Below are 16,713 nucleotides of genomic sequence, written 5' to 3'. Positions count from 1 at the left end.
ATAGATAGATAGATAGATAGATAGATAGATAGATAGATAGATAGATAAAATGGCTTATGAGAAGAAACTTAAGTCTTTTAACTTGACTCAATTTAATTTTTTTAAAAAAGACTGAGTTGACTAAATCACATCCATATTCTAAAATTTAGCTTCAAAATTTGAAAGACATGAGCTTTTCTCTTAAGTCTGTGAATCACACCATTTTTTACTGACAAAAGTACACCAATTGTAACATGAAAATCTTTTCTGTCTCAAGGTCAAGCACATGACTCACACGGAGGGGTGGGGAGAGCAATGGTGTTTTGAGGAAAAAGTCCTATGCCACCTAGGGAGATAGTGCCGGCATCCAGCCTTTTATAAAGCCACCACAGCCCCACACTTAACTGACTCTTGTTTGGATGTTTCTTGTTCTTTTTTCAAATTGTTTCATAAAGGTTTTTCTTTCTGTTAAATGGAGTGTGTTCAATTACAAAATACATAGCAAAGGTATACTATTCCTGTAGAAACATTATTCATAAGTATTAAACTGTAACACCCTTAATAACTTTCTCTTTTTGAATTTGGTTCAGTTTGACACTAAACTAGCAAGAGCTCAGACTAAGTCAAGATCATATCCGGACGCAAATCATATTTTGCCGCAAAGTATCTACAGAAGGGTATGTGCAATTTGTCTCATAACTGTAAGTTCAGTAAATTAATTGTCTTAGTATCTTCCTATAAAAATTACCTAATATTTATTTTAAATATATTATTTTTGTAACCTTATAGTAGTTTTTCTCTTTAAAACACACAAAAATGAAATAAAAATGCAAGTGTTGTGATTGTGAAAAACACAAGTGTTGTGATTGTGTTGTGTAGTTCATCGTACTTAACCTTACTTCTAAGTTGCTGTGACAGACTTTTCTGTCCTTCATTTAGAAGCTTCAGCATCTTCAGGAGGAAAAGAGCAAGGAAATCGCAAGTCTCCAGAGCACTATCCGAGACCTAGAACAGCGCCTGGCAGCCTGCAAAGACTCCCGCCTCACACGGAGACGGTTCTAAGCAGAGCGCTCAACGTATTAGCTACAACCTAGAGGTTTTTTTAAGACATAAAAAATTCACTTCTATTTTCAATGTGAGCATGCTGAACAATAAAGACACATACTTGCAAGCTTTTTAAATTGCATTTATTTTGATAAATCTGTACTGTAGCCAATTAACTCTGTTCTCCATTCTTGCTTAATTGTATTAGCCATAAAGGAGTTCAGGTTCATAGGACTTAGTTTCTCTATTAAACCATCATTGATTATGGAAATACCGTCTTAAGCAGTCTGCAGATTAACACCATACTTTTCTTCCAGTACATCTTTCCAGACAGTTGCTCACAACTCAGAAGAGTAATACAGCATTAGATGAAGAAAACAAGATACACAGATACATGTAGTGAAACTCAAGCTAGGAGTCTGAGAGATAAAAAAAGATAAGTAGATATTTAAAATGTAGTCTGTTAAAGATTTAATTGGTTTAAAATGTAAGATTAGAAAGACAAAGTTTCTGTTGTTTTGAGAGTTTAAGTAAAGAAAAAAAGACTGGAAAATATGTCTTTGTTGTTCTTTCTCCGTTCTTAATTACGAGCTATCCAACAGAAACCCCTAGGTTATAGTTTACGTTTCTGTTCTCATCAATGTAACTAGAACACTGGAAAAAGGAAAAAGAAAGACATATTAACCAAAGGCTGCAATCACTTTTCAGTTGCCCCATTGTATAAATCTGATTTGGATGAAATGTTTTGTGGGATAAAAATTTTAAACTTTAAAAGCCAATATGGTAGATTTCTCTGTTTGCACAAATCCAATTTCTACTACTTTTAGTTCACCAATTAATTAAATGGGTTGTAAACATTCTCGAAATGAAATTGTGTCTTTAGATGGAGTTGGGGAAAGTACATTTTATTTTAAATATTTAGTTTGAATGTCATAGTCACTTCTTGGTCTTATTATTTCAGCTTCAGTTGGGGTTGGCTTCCGTGGGGCTCACAGGCTGACTGTGTCAGGCAGCTGGAGGTGATCGACACTGACAGGATTCAATGACTTTCTCCTCCGCGAAAAGCCCCTGTCAGCTACATAAGGATGGGAGATTTTCGGCACACTGTCAAGTGATTGCAGACCCTGACTTCTCAAATATGAGGTGGCGGCAGTGGCAGCAGCAGCTACTGGTCTCTGCCCCAGACTCCTTAGACAACTTACACAGGAGCTGGTTGATGCATCCCCTTCGGCAGAGCTTCCTTTGGGCAAGTGAAAGGTGCAAGCCTTCACTTGCCCCCATGTCTCAGCTCTCTAAGTGACCCTGCCTGTGGTGGCCCTTGTGCTTATGGTGGTGGTGCAAGCCTGAAGGAGGGAGAGTTGCCTCAACATCTAGTGACCCTGGTTGCTGATTCTCTGAAGGCTTACTGCTCCCAAGATGCTTGTGCCCGTGTTTGTTGTGGTGTTTGTGGTGGTTATGTGTCTCTGAGGGCTCCACGGTTTTACTCGAAGTAACTGAGGAGACATTTTTACAGAAGTCTTCATCTTCAAGACTCTGGAACAAATTTATAAATCACTTATTAATGAGCTTTTAGAATTATGAATGCATGAACAAATTACCTTTATAGTCAACCTATGTTATTCCAACAAGTGAATTGGGATACACTTGGCTAGCAGACCAACAAAAAAGAGCCTGATCCTAGCCTCAACATCTACAATTTTTATAATAAGATTAAAGAAGCCAAACTACTACATTTCTATCTGTAAAATCAAAACTTTGTCAGCTGGCTGAGAAAACTTACATGGTAATGAAGTCAGACAAATAATTCAGAATCTTAACATCGAGTGTGCTACAAGACACTTTTCAAGCCTGCCATCTGATCTAATCCCGTTTTCTAAAGCTAAATAGCCTCTCTCTGACAACTCAAAAATGTCAGTAAAGACTGGCAACTTTTCATTCTGTAACGTGTGAGAAAATGTGTTTAATTTCACCAAAAATTTGGTAATGTTTGACAGTTCTGTTGGGTAAAAATGGCATCATGGCCTACTTTAATTGACAGCATTTTTTTCTCTCTCCCGGTTGAACAGATAATTTATCATATAATCGATGGCATCTGGGAGACAGCAAAACAGGAAGGTGCCGATTTGATGGAGACATCAGACTATGTTATTCTCGTTTACAAATAGTTCATAAGTTTTAAGCCTATTAGAGAAAGTCTTTTTTTCCTTTTTATTTCAATAAGGCTGGGCATATTTATAGCAGGCATTTCCACAAATGCAAAACCAGAAGTAATCCCAAAATATGAAAAATGAAATCCTAATGGCACTAATTATTTCATGTCAGTTCAACTTTAAGAGCTTTATTTGCAACCCAGTCTCCTCATCTTTCAAATCTGAAAATAACTCTCAGAATTTTATAAATATTAAAATGTCAAAGTGATATGATTACTGTAGCCTGCCAACAAAATTAATCGATTACTATATAATTTTAGAACATTTTTTAAACCTGGACTTAAATGTTAACAATCTGCCCAAATTAGGAAGTACTGTTTAAAATTATTTTCCCTTAAGTATGAGAAAAAATTTTAGTCAATAAAAATTAAATTTTATAGGAATATTTAAATGTAATACTTCTCATAACAAGAAATAAATATTTTCATGGTTATTTAGGCGATATCAGTAATTAGTAGTACACATTTCTTTTTCATGGGAATGCAATAATTCAACTTACAGAATGGAAAAGAGGATAGCTCTTTAGCAAAGCTGGTTGTCCTGAATTCTTGACAAATTAAATAGTTATCTAGTTTTAATTCCCTGACAGGTAACATCACAGATGAGCTTTGCTCTGAACATGCCCGGGTTACCACAGTCATAATATTTTAAATGCTGACTAAACTCTTCAAGCACTTCTCCTTCCATGCAACAACATTCATTAGTAACTGGCATAGTGATCTACTTTGGTTTTTTTATTAATTTTAAATATTTATTTTTACTTCATGTGAATGAATGCCTTGCCTCTGCGTATTGAGTGCACTGCATTTGTGCCTGGTACCCTCAGAGGCCAGAAGAGGGCACTGGATCCCCTGGAATTGGAATTATAAAGGCTCTAAGCTGCTGTGTGGATGCTGGGGACTGAAGCAGCAGGTATTCTTAACCACTGAGCCATCTCTCCAGTCATGGTTTGTTTGTTTTAAAATATGTTTTAAAGTGTGTTACCCAACAGAAAATGTGCACTTAAATTTTTCCTTTTATAATAGATGGTGAACCACTTATTTAAATAGATTTTTAAAGTTTTCTCCTTATTCCCCAGTAAAAGCTATTGAGAAAAATACCTACCGTGAGAGAGCAGTTTCCACACTTCTTCTCACAGTAAGCGATCTTGATGGCTTCTTCAACATACGGGAATGTCAGAAAGGAGTAAGGCAAACCAAGGTGGTACACAAGACGGCCACATCTAAAAGGTAAACACAAAGTTACTATTGTAGTTTCTTCACTGTGACCCTACTAGGGCTAGATAGCATTAGGTACTATAGGCCTAGACCCTTCCATGCCTTTGATAGATTTCCTTGAGTGGAGTCTACACCTGAGTTTCCAGGATGTATACCAGGTCAGGTTATAGCAAGAATACACTGAGTCTAATCTTAATATTTTGAAATGGTATACATGCCACTAAATAATAATAAAAAAATGTGTAATGACTGACTCAAATACATATTTAATTTTAATTTTAATTTTATATTCTGCCAGAGAGTAATCATGGGACCATTTCATAACTGCTTAGGTAAGACAAATGTCACAGAAGCAGAAATCATAGCACAACAAAAACAGTATCCAAGTTTGGGACAGAATCTTATTTATTTATTATTTTCTAGTGTAGGAATTAAACCCAGGCCTTACATATCCTATGTAAGTACTCTGTCAGTGAGCTACATTTCCAGTCCTCAATTTTTTTTTTTTTTAGGTAGACTCTCATAATGTGATTCAGCTTAGCCTTGAACTCACTGTGACATCTAAGCTAGTCTGAAACTCATGTGTCTCCTGTCTACTGAATGTCACAAGTACAGGCATTGTAACTATATAACACTTGCATGCCCTATGCTCACTAGCTCATTTATTCAAAGAAACACTCCTGACACAATAAAGCCTTCAATGAAATAACTAGAATTATAGTTTGACATTCTCAAAAATGGTAAGGCTGAAATGTCCATTTTTACCGACATTGTACCCAAAATATACATCTTTATATGAGTGCCAAAGTGTTGTACTTTACTACTGACCAGATTAGTTTAGAGGCCTGAGAGAATGAAATGTAATGATGAAATGATAGTTAACTTGAGGCAAAGTCATCATTCAGCCCGTGTGGAGCCAGAAACAAGCAAGCAAGCATCAACTAAGAATGTTTTATAGAAGACAACACATGCATTGATGTTCTCTAAAAATATGAATGCCTTATTTAATTATACATTCCAAAATAAATTCGTTCATATCAGAAATGCAAGCCTATAGCTGTAAAATTGTCAATTGATTTAGACACAAACAAGTGTGGTCATCAATCTGCACAACATTAAGAACTATGTGTGTTATGTGAATGGATTCTTCCATTTATTTATCACAGAGGGGAATGTATAGTCAGTTTTCTATAACTAGTGGAATGGTGGACTCATATTTAACTCAAAAAAAGTCCTTCAAAACCATAAAAATCAATGCTTCAGCAGACGGAATTTGAAACTTGGGTGCTTGATAAGAAAACAAAGGTAAGTGTCTTATTTAAATATTTTACTACTAAATACAAATCAGAAAAGAAACACTTGAGAAGTTGTTGCGAAAATCCAAGGGAGAAGTAACAGGAAAGTCATCTGAGGGGCTGATTATAAAAGACTTAGAAGCTGGTGAATGACTACAGTTCCTTAACACCTGCCTGCCACAGTTTTCTGAAGGTCAGATGGCAGCAAGGCCGTCCCCCAAGACCATATTGTCACTTTCTGCAATACAAATTAGCAGATAATGGGTAGCACTGGCCTCCCTGCAAGACTCACAGAAAGGTCAACATCTAAAGAGTAAGTTTCAGAATGCAATTGGTTCCTATCTGAATCACCGAATTTAAGATATTTGTGACTATAACTGTGGAACACATGTCTTGGTCTGGTGTTCATTTACTGTATTTGAACTTGATACTTATTTCAGTTCATGAGGCTATATGTAGTCATTGTGGTCAGGGAATAGATGAGCTCATTTTTGCAGAATGTTCAGTGTGAAGAGAAGGAAAACCAACCAAATCCCTCTGAATAATACAAACATATACACAGGAAGAATGTAGTAGGAAGAAGAAGGAGAAGGAGGAAAGGAGGGAGGGGAGAGGAGGAAGAAAGCTGTGGAGAAAGACAGGAGTGTAAGTGTCTGTCACCAGGTAGAAACTGAAAATGTCTCAAACAGTAAGGAATCCCATGAGACCACGAAAGGTGAACTGTGGGATTCAGCAGTGAAAAAGACGGTGTGCAGGAAAAGGAAATAAATAGGAAGGGCCCAGAGGACAGTTCACCTGTCATATATGAGGAAGTCATCTTTGTTTCCATTTAAGAGAGTCCAGACATCTATGCCATGTTCTTCTTGTCTGTAAACAACGATGTGATCTGACACCTGCTTTTTAAGATGTGCGTGTTTTAACTGGGAAGGAGATCCTTGATGATTGACAACAATATAAGTGATGTTAAAGTATCCTTGGCTCTCTAGTTTTATTCGCAGGTCTTCCAATCTAGGGAGAAAACACATAAAATAGATGATGACGTTTAGTTGTTTACCTGGTCTGCCATCTACATTGCTTTTACTTTCTGTGACGCTCTCATTATTTTTAATTGGCTGTAATTTGTCTTTGTGTTATAAGACTGAGCCTTTTCCAGTTGTTTAAAACTTGAAACTTAATGATAAATGCTTGCATGAACACGAGCTCCAAATTAGGTAAGTCTAGATTCACTTTGCATATATACAGTGTGTTATGCAATTAATATTTGGTGGATGAGTCAACCAATATTTTTTGTTTATGGTTGTTAAATGATGCAAGACCTTCTATTAGCATTTTAGCGTTTAGTATGTGTACTGGCTGGCAGCCCTTCTCTGCTTCTTAAAGTATCTGCTCCATTAATAGGAGAACATGTCCAAAACCCAGGAATGCCACAGTAAACATTTTGGTAGTACTGTATATATCCATGGTGTGTGTGTGTGTGTGTGTGTGTGTGTGTGTATACATATATAATATGCTGTCTTCATCTTTTCATCAGATGTGTGCTATACAAATATACTTGTCTTCAAAAGCATTATTTAACAACTACATTATTCCTATTTGTATTGCATTTTATATGTTTACATTTGTATTTAATAACCTTTCCCTAAAGAAATCCTAAACCTTAAAAGATTACTTACCTGGATGCCTGCAGAAGGCACAGGTATCAGCTGGCTTGAAGAAGAGCAACCACTGTCACGGTGCCCTCAGAGTTTAGCATTGGAATTTGATCTCCTATGTTCCAGAATGGAGGTTTCTCACAAGCAGGGATTTGCCCTTGGCTCTCTGTTCCTCCATAGGGGAGGAGACAGAGAGCCAGGGCAAGCCCTAGGCTTCTCCACATTGCTGAGGTTGTCCTATAAAACAAGAGATGTAGTCTTCATTGATAACTTCACAGTCATTGCTATGAATTTCTTTAAACACAGTAGGTACAATGCTACTTATTACAACTTAGCTTATGGATTCTATTTCCAATTTGTTAGGCTCATTATGCCATTGTCCTGAGCCTCCTTCTACTAAATGTTCCTGTAAATGGGAAAGTGCCAGCTAAAAGGCAGAGGAATGATACTATTGGCTAGCTACCTGCAGCATGATACAGTATTTTCATAAGAAGTGCACGTGTGAAAATGTGCCTGATAGACAGGCCTCTCTCTGGGAGAAGACACATGTTCAGAAACACCTTCCAACTGTAGTGCATGGTCACAGAACATTCTGCAAACACAGTCTGACACATTTGAGATGCATTGAGCTCTGGCTGCTTCGCTCTGTCCTCTGTCAATCTAGGAAATGTTAGTTGCGAACTCTGCTCAAAACTGAAAAAAAAAAAAAAATCAGCCCAGAGAGAGAAGCAAGGGCTTGGCAGTGGAGACCAACACCGAGAATGTGGCTCATGGTGGCCCTTAGCTCTTCTCACATGAAATCTTCCTGTAAAGTGCCAAGCAAGGCAGAGAGTAAACCATGGCTTCAAGCTCAAGCCTTTCACGTTTATAAACATCTTGAATACATTCGAAATTTTTGGAGTGTTAGTTCCCCATATGTAGTAACATTGATGATGTAGGATTTGATATCGCCACCATACTCATAATAAGTGTGACCAAGAGAGGACAATCCTAGCCAAGGAGCAACATAACAAGGCGTTGCTCTTGCCTCACCTAAGACTCCTTCTACAGTATTCTACAAACCAAAAAGAAGGTAGTAGTTAATGCTGCTGCCTTCATGAACCTCCTGTGACTAGATAGAACATTCTCAGATGCCCCCTCTCACAGGAAAGTTAAAATATTAAATATGTAATGAGAAATAGCCCCCAAACTTGGGCCACCTCTCTCAGAATTTTTTAAAGGTAAATTCAAAGACATGAAAAATGTACAAAAATCCTGAAGGAGGAAGAGGAGGAGGAGGAGGAGAAGGGGAAGGGGAAGGGGAAGGAGAAGGAGAAGGAGAAGGAGAAGGAGAAGGAGAAGGAGAAGGAGAAGGAGAAGGAGAAGAAGAAGAAGAAGAAGAAGAAGAAGATCATCCACACAGCTAACTAGTTCAGAGTCATTTTGACAAAAGAATGCAAGAAGTCAGGTGTGGTGGCTCATGCCTGTAAAGCTGACACCAGAAAGCTGAGGCAGAAAAATACCTGTGAGTTCAAGAATAGTATGACTATAGGGTGAGTTCCAGACCTCTCTGGAATATAGAGTGAGAACAGGCCTCACAGTGTGAAATGCTTCTGAATACAAATCTAGCTGGACACAACATCATACCCATAACCCAGCATTTGAGAGCTGAGGCAGAGGAATCGCAAGTTAGAGGCCATCCTCAGCTATGCAGTGAGACAGTTCTCTCCAAGTAAAGATAAGGGCCTCACTGAAGAAAAGTCAGGGAGCTGGGTGTAATGGCTTGTGTTTTTAATCTCAGTATTCAGGAGGCAGAGGCAATTTGATCTCTGTGAGTTCGAGACCAGCCTGGTCTCGGTAGTGAGTTCCACAACAGCCAGTGAAGCTTGTGAGACCCTGTCTTGAAAAATCAAACCAAAAAGAAAGAATGAAAAAATAGGGAGGGAGAGAGGAAGGGAGAGAAGGAAAGAGGGAGAGGGAAATTGAGGGGGGAGGAGGAGCTGGGTATGGTGTGTACACCTTTAATCTCAGTGTTCAGAAGGCAGAGGCAAGTGTACATAACATTATATAAGTGTAATAAGTCTACATATAACAAGGTCCAGGCCAGCCAGGGTCACACTGTCAATACCCAAAAATAAAACAAGACAAGAAAGAGAAAATGTGCGTTTTAAATCCACTTCAGCTATTTGTACTAACACGTTTTTAATTCTGATGTTTAATCTGGGAAATTCCTTTAGGGTGATATTTACAATAATAATGGGCTCATTCTTATATCGGTCAATTACTGGTTTTTGCTAGAACTATAAAGGCAAAAAAGAAAAATCTTAAGTGCATTTCCAGAGGCTAATTGTGCCTCAGAATATGTATGCTACTGCCCTGTCTGCGGATGAGGAAACTATGACTTAGAGAGACTTGGGTGCCTTCTCTAAGACCATACAAGTAATAATCCACAAGAGTAGATTTAAATTGGTTCTGCCCAATCCGAACCATGGATATATCAGCTACCGGGGTATATTGATAGTTTTTAAATATACCACCTTGCAATAACTATAGCAGCCAATTTTCTATATGCTCTATGCTCTTGGAGAGAAAAAGAAAAAACAAGCTATTCAGTTTCTTAATAGAAAGTCTAGCTTTTATTTCTTTCCTAAACTAAATTCATGTGAAGCTCTGAACATGCGTGCACGCGCGCACACACACACACACACACACACACACACACACACACATCTCAAAATGCTAAACTAAAAATTCAGTTTTTATAGAACTCCAGCATGAAGACACGGCCCCTGATACTCTGCCATCAAGTAGACATTTTCAAATGGCTAAATGATGAACATAAATGAGAAGGCTATTTCCCTTACCCACATTTCTAATGAAAAGAATAATCTGGAGGTGACAGGGAAACTTGAGGAGGATGGGTTTCCACTTACAGATTTTCCCACCATTAATCAATAGGCTGCTCGACTTTGCTTAAAGTTACTTTTATGGAATAAGCTCTGCATTTTAACTGTAACTGTCAACGAGCTATAGAAAAAGAATGAAGGCAAGTAACAAAATTAGAGCCAGTAACAACTGGACAGTGGTTATAGCCTTTGGTTTAGCTTTCAGTTGCAAGCCTAGATTAGCTGCTCCCGTCCAGAACTACATTTGATTGTACCCCATTAAAAGGAAAGCACACATGCTCTTTGTCACACAACCTCTCCCTCTGAACTTCAGACCAGCGTTTGAAAGCCCCTCATCTACCTTCATGCTTTCACTCTCTACTTAAACTCACAAACTTCCACCAAAGGACCACCTGCAACACTGCTGTACTGCCTAAAAGCCCCGACGTCTGCACTGGGCAAGGAGCCTGCTCTCTCCTGGCTCTTTTCTCTGAAACTGCTTCCGATTTCCCTGGACATCTCTACAGTAAGGTAGGATGGGCCTATGTCCCATCTCTGCTCTTGAAATTCACTAGCTTTTCCTCTTGGTTGTCCCCACTCTAACCTTCAGTGGGAAACAGTGGGGTTTAATCAGATAATGATGCCCGTATGACACCACTGTCTCTTGCAGGGAGAATCAGCTACATTTTCCAATGCCCCAGCTTCCCATGAGCACAGCCCAGTAAAGGACAGAAACCAACAACAATAAAAACATTAAAAAAAAAAAAGTTAACTGTTCTTCCCAGAAACTTTTTGTTCATTTTTTTAAAATGTTTTTAATGTCTTTTAGTTATCTTTGTACTAAGCCTATTTTAAGGCGGGGAAGAAACATATTTTACCTCAGAAATTATTTCCCAAATTCTGAAAGAATCAAGTCCTACTTACGCAACCTCTTCGGACTAGCTTGCGTCCTCTGTCCCTTTGCTCTAGTTAGGGCAGCTACACAAAGCCACAGGCTGACACTGACATTTATAGCCCTCTTGTTTACCTCGCCCTCTGAGGTGCAGTCCAAAGTTCGGTGCTCCCTCCTGCAGCGACCTTGCAAGCGCGGCAAGCCCCTGAACAGATTCTGATGACCACAAGGAGAAGAAAGTTAACAGACGAGGCCGTGCTTACAGAGGGAAGAAGGACGGGTTTTGACGAGTACTAACTTAGTTTCTGCTTTTGATCACCCTATAATCTAAGAATTAATGGTACAGTCCGGGGTGGAAGGAAGGGCTAAGGGGAGAGAGGTTCTCCAAGTGCTGTTCCTTTCTAAACTACAATAGGGAAAAACATTTGCTTAGCCAGCAAGTTACTCAGCTGTTTTAAAAGAAGGAAAAGCAGTTTGTTTTCCTTTTCCTTTAGGGTGCGGAAGTTCTATGCTAAAGCCACACTGTAAGCTTCTTTAGAAAAGTCACCTGCTGTCACATTACTTTGGTGTCCTGCTACTGCAGACCCCCACCCCCAACCCCCCGCGTTCTTTCTTTGGCTGTGCTCAGCTGAATTTCAATTGGTATGCGATCCCATGGGCCCTCTGTTCTTGTATTTTCCCTTCACTATAATGAACTAAGAAAGTAGTCTCCAATCTGAAAGAAACCAGGCCACATTTAAAATATGTATAGTAATTGTCATTCTTTTTTGTGTCTCTTTGTCTTTCTGTCTCTGTGTCTCTGTGTCTCGCTCGGTCTCGCTCGGTCTCGCTCTGTCTCTCTCTCTGTCTCACACACACAAGCACACACACGCACACAGACACACGCATGCACACACGCACACTAAGGAAGGGGGAGAGGCAGTGCATGATTGCCACAGCGCAAACGTGGAGGACAGGAGAAAGTTCTGTGGAGCTGCATGCTCTCCTTTCTCTTTTATTGGCTTCCCCTTCAACTGGGTTCCAGGAATCAAATTCAGGTCTTGCTTGGCAACAGCCTCTATCCTCTGAGCCACCTCCAGGGCCTGAAACCACAGTTTACCCACAGCTGGAGTGCTACTTATAAATCCCAGCAGAATCATTTTTAGCTGTTGCTTCAGGGTTCTGTTCTGTGCTTTTTTATTTATGGTTAGAATTTTATGCATGTATACAATATATTTTGATCCAATTGACCCCTACTGACCACCTTAACTCTTGCTGGACCCCTCCCCAACACATTTTCCTTCCAGCTTTATGTGGTTTTGCTTTGCTTTGTTTTGTTTTTTGATTGGTTGATTGGCTTTGTTTTGTTTTCAACCAACCGAGTCCAGTCAACGCTGTTGATATCTGTACAGGCATGGGGCGGGGCCATCCACTGGAGCAATAGCAACCTAACACAAGCCACACCCTTGAAGAAAAATGACTCTCCCCCAGTGGCCATCAGTTGCCAAGAGCTTTTGAGCCTGGGTGGGAGCCTCCTGAGCCCTCCCCCACACATGTGGAAATGTAAACGGACTTGATTAACAACAGCTGTGTGGGAGGGTTTCTGAGCGCAATGAACCTATGGTATCCACAAAACACTGCTTCACAGCGGTCCTCCCCAATCTCTGGCTATTACAAACTTTCCACCCCTTCTTCTGTGGTGCTCCCCACATCTTAGATGAGGGAGTTGATAGAGATGCTGGGCTGAACACCCCACAGTCACTTTGACCAGTGTGACTCTCTACACCACCCCTGCCCCCACTGCAAAAAAGAAACTTCTTCTCCGATGAGGGCAGTGAGTAGCACTGATCTTCCGAAAGAATTTTAAAGGTTCTGATGTGAAATATCTACAAAGATATGTATCGTACAAACAAATTATTAGTTGGATTTGAGAAAGGAACAGAAATTTCAGAGTAAAAGAAGATTCCTACACTGTCAGGAAGGGAACCATGGCTGCTGCACTGTGGCACGCTTACATGAGGGAAAGGGCAATGAATAGGTAGCATCCCCACCCTACCTGGTTCCTATGTCCTGAGTCAAAGTCATGGGAGTCTTGACCACATTGTCACTCTAGCCAGCCTCTGAATTTTCTCAGCGGTCTTGAGCCAAAGTCCCCAAGGCCTTAAGTGTTCCAACCATGGATAAAGTGTTTAGCTTATTAAATAAAATACTGAAAAGAAGCTAACTCCTAACCTTGAGTCAAAGTTCCTTAACCCCTCATGTATGCCCAATACTCAAACCCCACTCTGAGGGAATACCTAATAGGACCTCTCTTCTCTCTCCACAGTCTGAAGGATATGCTACATCATTGGTAAGCATACTTTGGATGACACTCTATTGCTTAATGTTTCTTTAGACCTTCTCTCAGCTTCCTGCCTAACTTCAGCTGTGAGGCCAGCAGGACAGAACACGGATGATAGAGGATGTCATTCTTGGTAGAGATGTTTTCAAGTAAGCAATTTTTCCCTTTGTAGAGTTCATGCATTTTGAACAAACAAGCCCCGACCAATTGCCTTGTGCTAAATACTGTTGTATAGGGTACAGAAAACATTGAGAGTCTCCGCTGTTATTCTTCCCATAGAGAAACTTCATTTGAAGTTAGAAGGCATCTGAAGGTCTCATTCTGTTTACTTGTACCAACTAGCCAACCTCCTGGCATCTCGGATCCCTACAAGAATCCAAGTGAAATAATTTCTCCCCCAAAATAAGGCGCATATACCTGTTCTCTGAGGCCAGTAAATGTCTCTGTCATTTATTTTCTTGACTGGTTTCAACAGTCAGGTGGTCTGTGTGTATCAGGAAAGCAAGTCTTTTCACTTTCTTTTCCTCTGGTGCAGTAGCTTAGCAGGTACCTATTTTCCCTAAAAGGATCTCTGTCAATTGTTTGGCTGGCTCCAAGAAAAAATACCCAGCAATGTGTGTGCCAAGCCAAGTGCAAACCACAAAAGAAGAGAAACCTGTGATGCCAGGGAAGAGGTGCTGGGCAGTGTGGACCATGGAGCGCTGTCAAGAAAGATGTTTGAGGCACACATTGATTAGGCACTAAATCAAATTACATTTTCTAAATAATGCTATGAAGATTCAAAAATCAACTTTACAAAAAATAAATGTGTTCTTTGTTGTCAAGGACACTAAAATGGAGGGGGAAAGTAAGGAGAAAAATAAATAAATAAAACCACAACCTAAAATATAATTTTATCTAGGAAGAAACCTTGGAAATAAAAAAGTCAGGCAGATGGCTTTAAGCCCAGGACTCCAGAGGCAAAGACAGGCAGATCTCTAAGAGTTCAAGGCCAGCCTGATCTACATAGCAAGTTCCAAGACAGCTACATAGTGAGACCCTGTATACATACATACATACATACATACATACATACACACATAATCTGTGACCCCAGACAGAGGATGAGATGGGTATGGTGAGATCAGCACACATTCAAGCAGGTTCAGCAGATACATTATCCTCAATTTTATCATCCACCTACAGAGCTCCCAGCACACCTGAACTCAGCACTCTCTTGCCTGCTTTTCACCACCTCAGTATTTTTAAACAATTATAATCTCCTGACAGATCTCTCTGGTGATGCAAGCACACTCAACTACTAACATTGCTGAGAGTAACTAAATGACTATGAAGTTTTACTTTATCCTAGTGGTCTCATCCATTCCAACCCAGAGTCAAGACTTAGTGCATCTACCTATACGGGGACATTTAGATACATCTTTAACCTGCCTTTTCAATAAGCATTCTTACCTTTTTATAAGATATGAGTAACTAACTTCTATAAAGCATTGGAGTCCATGATAAAAGAGCTATAGACCACACACTATGATTTTAGAAAACAGTTATAAGACAGCAGATAACATAGTATCCATCCATTAATTAACAACTGTGAAGCACTGAGATCTCAAATAGTGGAAACTGAAGAAATGCCATTCCTGTATAAAACACTGCTACAAGTTATTGACTTCTCTAGCTTAGGCTGTGTTAAATAGGCAAAGGGAAACAAGACTTCCACAATATTATTAGGAATAGAGCCTTTTGACCCAAAAGATATCCCTCCCTTCTCGAAGCAAGCACAAAGTCATCCTGAATGTTATCAAGTAAATGGTTCCAAATATAGTATCGTTTAAACATCCATATTAAAAGATTAACTGAAAGGATGTTTAGGAAAAAACAAAGTGTTTTTAAGTAAAAACAGCCTATTGGCGAGCGGAAGGCCTGGGAACAGAAGCTCTTAGATAAGGCCTAGCATTATTTTAGAAAAGGCCTTTGACATTCCAGAGGATCCTGAAATGAGCTTTGAAGAGAGTTTTCCTTCAAGCTCACAAGTATACAGATCTAAAATCTGTTTGATGGATCAAACGTAAGTGATCAGGGGAGTTACTGGCTACAGTGCCAAGTTTCATGTGGGGCTGAGAACTTCCAGAGAATAGCAAACATCAAAAGAATGTTGCTTGGGGAAAAAAAAAAAAAGAACAACCTTACCCAAACCAAAGCCACAGTGTCTCAGACATTCAAGCATCAATATCAACATTACCATGTTAGAAGCAAGGGTAGGGAATCAAGCAGCCTCTGAAATAGTGTTAATCTCTCAACAGTGACCACATAAAGTTAAGTCAGAGAGTTGGAATCAGAAAAGTAAGTAGGACCTATGTCTGTCCAGACACCTGTTCAGGCATTGCTTGTTAACAGTAGTTGGCTCATGTATATTCAGCAGGGTGGATGAGAAAAACCAGATGCAATTTGGCTTTTCTAGGCAGAAACTAGGAGCCTGCGGCAGGTGCTCTCAAGGACATTGAGCGGCCTGGATCACAGCAGTGGAGATTCATTGAGCACTTTGACACAAATTTTTGATTCTTAATATTTGCTGAAAGGATGGATCAATTAATAGTAAACTTTTCCAGGAGACTTAAGAACTGGAAAGTCTGAATTCTGAAACTAGGAAACTCCTTATGAGCCAGATTGCCCCAAACAAAGTAAATCATTTATCTGATCTCTATCTTGAGATTATTCTACATGGGCATTTGCCACAGTCAGACTTACCATATTAATGTCTTCACACGTTCCTGTTGTAGATGTACAGCCTTCTGATCATCACTCAAAATTGACAATATCTTATACCATCTCCAAAAAAACAGTCCTTCCTATTTCCCTTAAAGCTAAGAGACTTTATCTTCTGGACTTCTGAATGTTACCCAGTTTGCAAAGAGATAAGGCTTAAGTAATAGAAACATTTTTCCAGAACATTCGTACCATTTAATTAAGTGGCTACTACAAGACACTTTATTTTCTGGTGATCATGGTTTGCTACTTCATTTTACATGTATGTGTGCTACCAAAGAGTCTTCTAGGATTTTTGCCAATAAATTCTCAAACTACAAGAATCTTAAAACAAATCTTCAAAGCTTTCTGATAGAATAATCAATTAAACATAATAGATAATTTTAGACAGGCACAGTCCACCACAATGGAGAAGGCATGGTAGCAAGAAAGAAAGATTGGTCACATGTCATCCACAGTCAGGACACACACACACAC

The 16,713-nt window shown here is 39.4% G+C and overlaps 2 protein-coding genes across 3 annotated transcripts in view; one reads left to right on the top strand and one right to left on the bottom strand.

Moving 5' to 3' along the window:
* Ccdc152 (coiled-coil domain containing 152) overlaps positions 1–1,154 on the top strand; it is a 23,398-nt gene extending 22,244 nt beyond the window's left edge. Inside the window, exons 8-9 of one of the 2 annotated variants that reach the window (XM_028784685.1) lie at positions 570–656; positions 919–1,154. In XM_028784685.1, the coding sequence (XP_028640518.1) occupies positions 570–656; positions 919–1,041 (210 nt within the window). In that variant the 3' untranslated portion in view covers positions 1,042–1,154. The remainder of the gene's footprint in view (positions 1–569; positions 657–918) is intronic. The other variant, XM_028784686.1, reaches the window with a different exon arrangement.
* Positions 1,145–11,301, bottom strand: Selenop (selenoprotein P). The gene is made up of 5 exons (XM_028784684.1): positions 11,186–11,301; positions 7,419–7,634; positions 6,541–6,753; positions 4,338–4,455; positions 1,145–2,556 (listed from the first exon to the last, which is right to left on the bottom strand). Exons 2-5 carry the CDS (start codon positions 7,619–7,621, stop codon positions 1,960–1,962), a joined length of 1,131 nt encoding a protein of 376 aa, XP_028640517.1. The 5' UTR covers positions 7,622–7,634; positions 11,186–11,301; the 3' UTR covers positions 1,145–1,959.
* Between the last annotated feature and the right edge of the window lie 5,412 nt (positions 11,302–16,713).

The sequence above is a fragment of the Grammomys surdaster genome, unplaced genomic scaffold, assembly GCF_004785775.1.
Source record: "Grammomys surdaster isolate TR1022 unplaced genomic scaffold, NIH_TR_1.0 124640, whole genome shotgun sequence".
In the NCBI taxonomy this organism is placed as follows: Eukaryota; Metazoa; Chordata; class Mammalia; order Rodentia; family Muridae; genus Grammomys; species Grammomys surdaster.
Note: the sequence above shows the minus strand (reverse complement) of the source record. Positions and strands in the feature narration are given on the sequence as shown.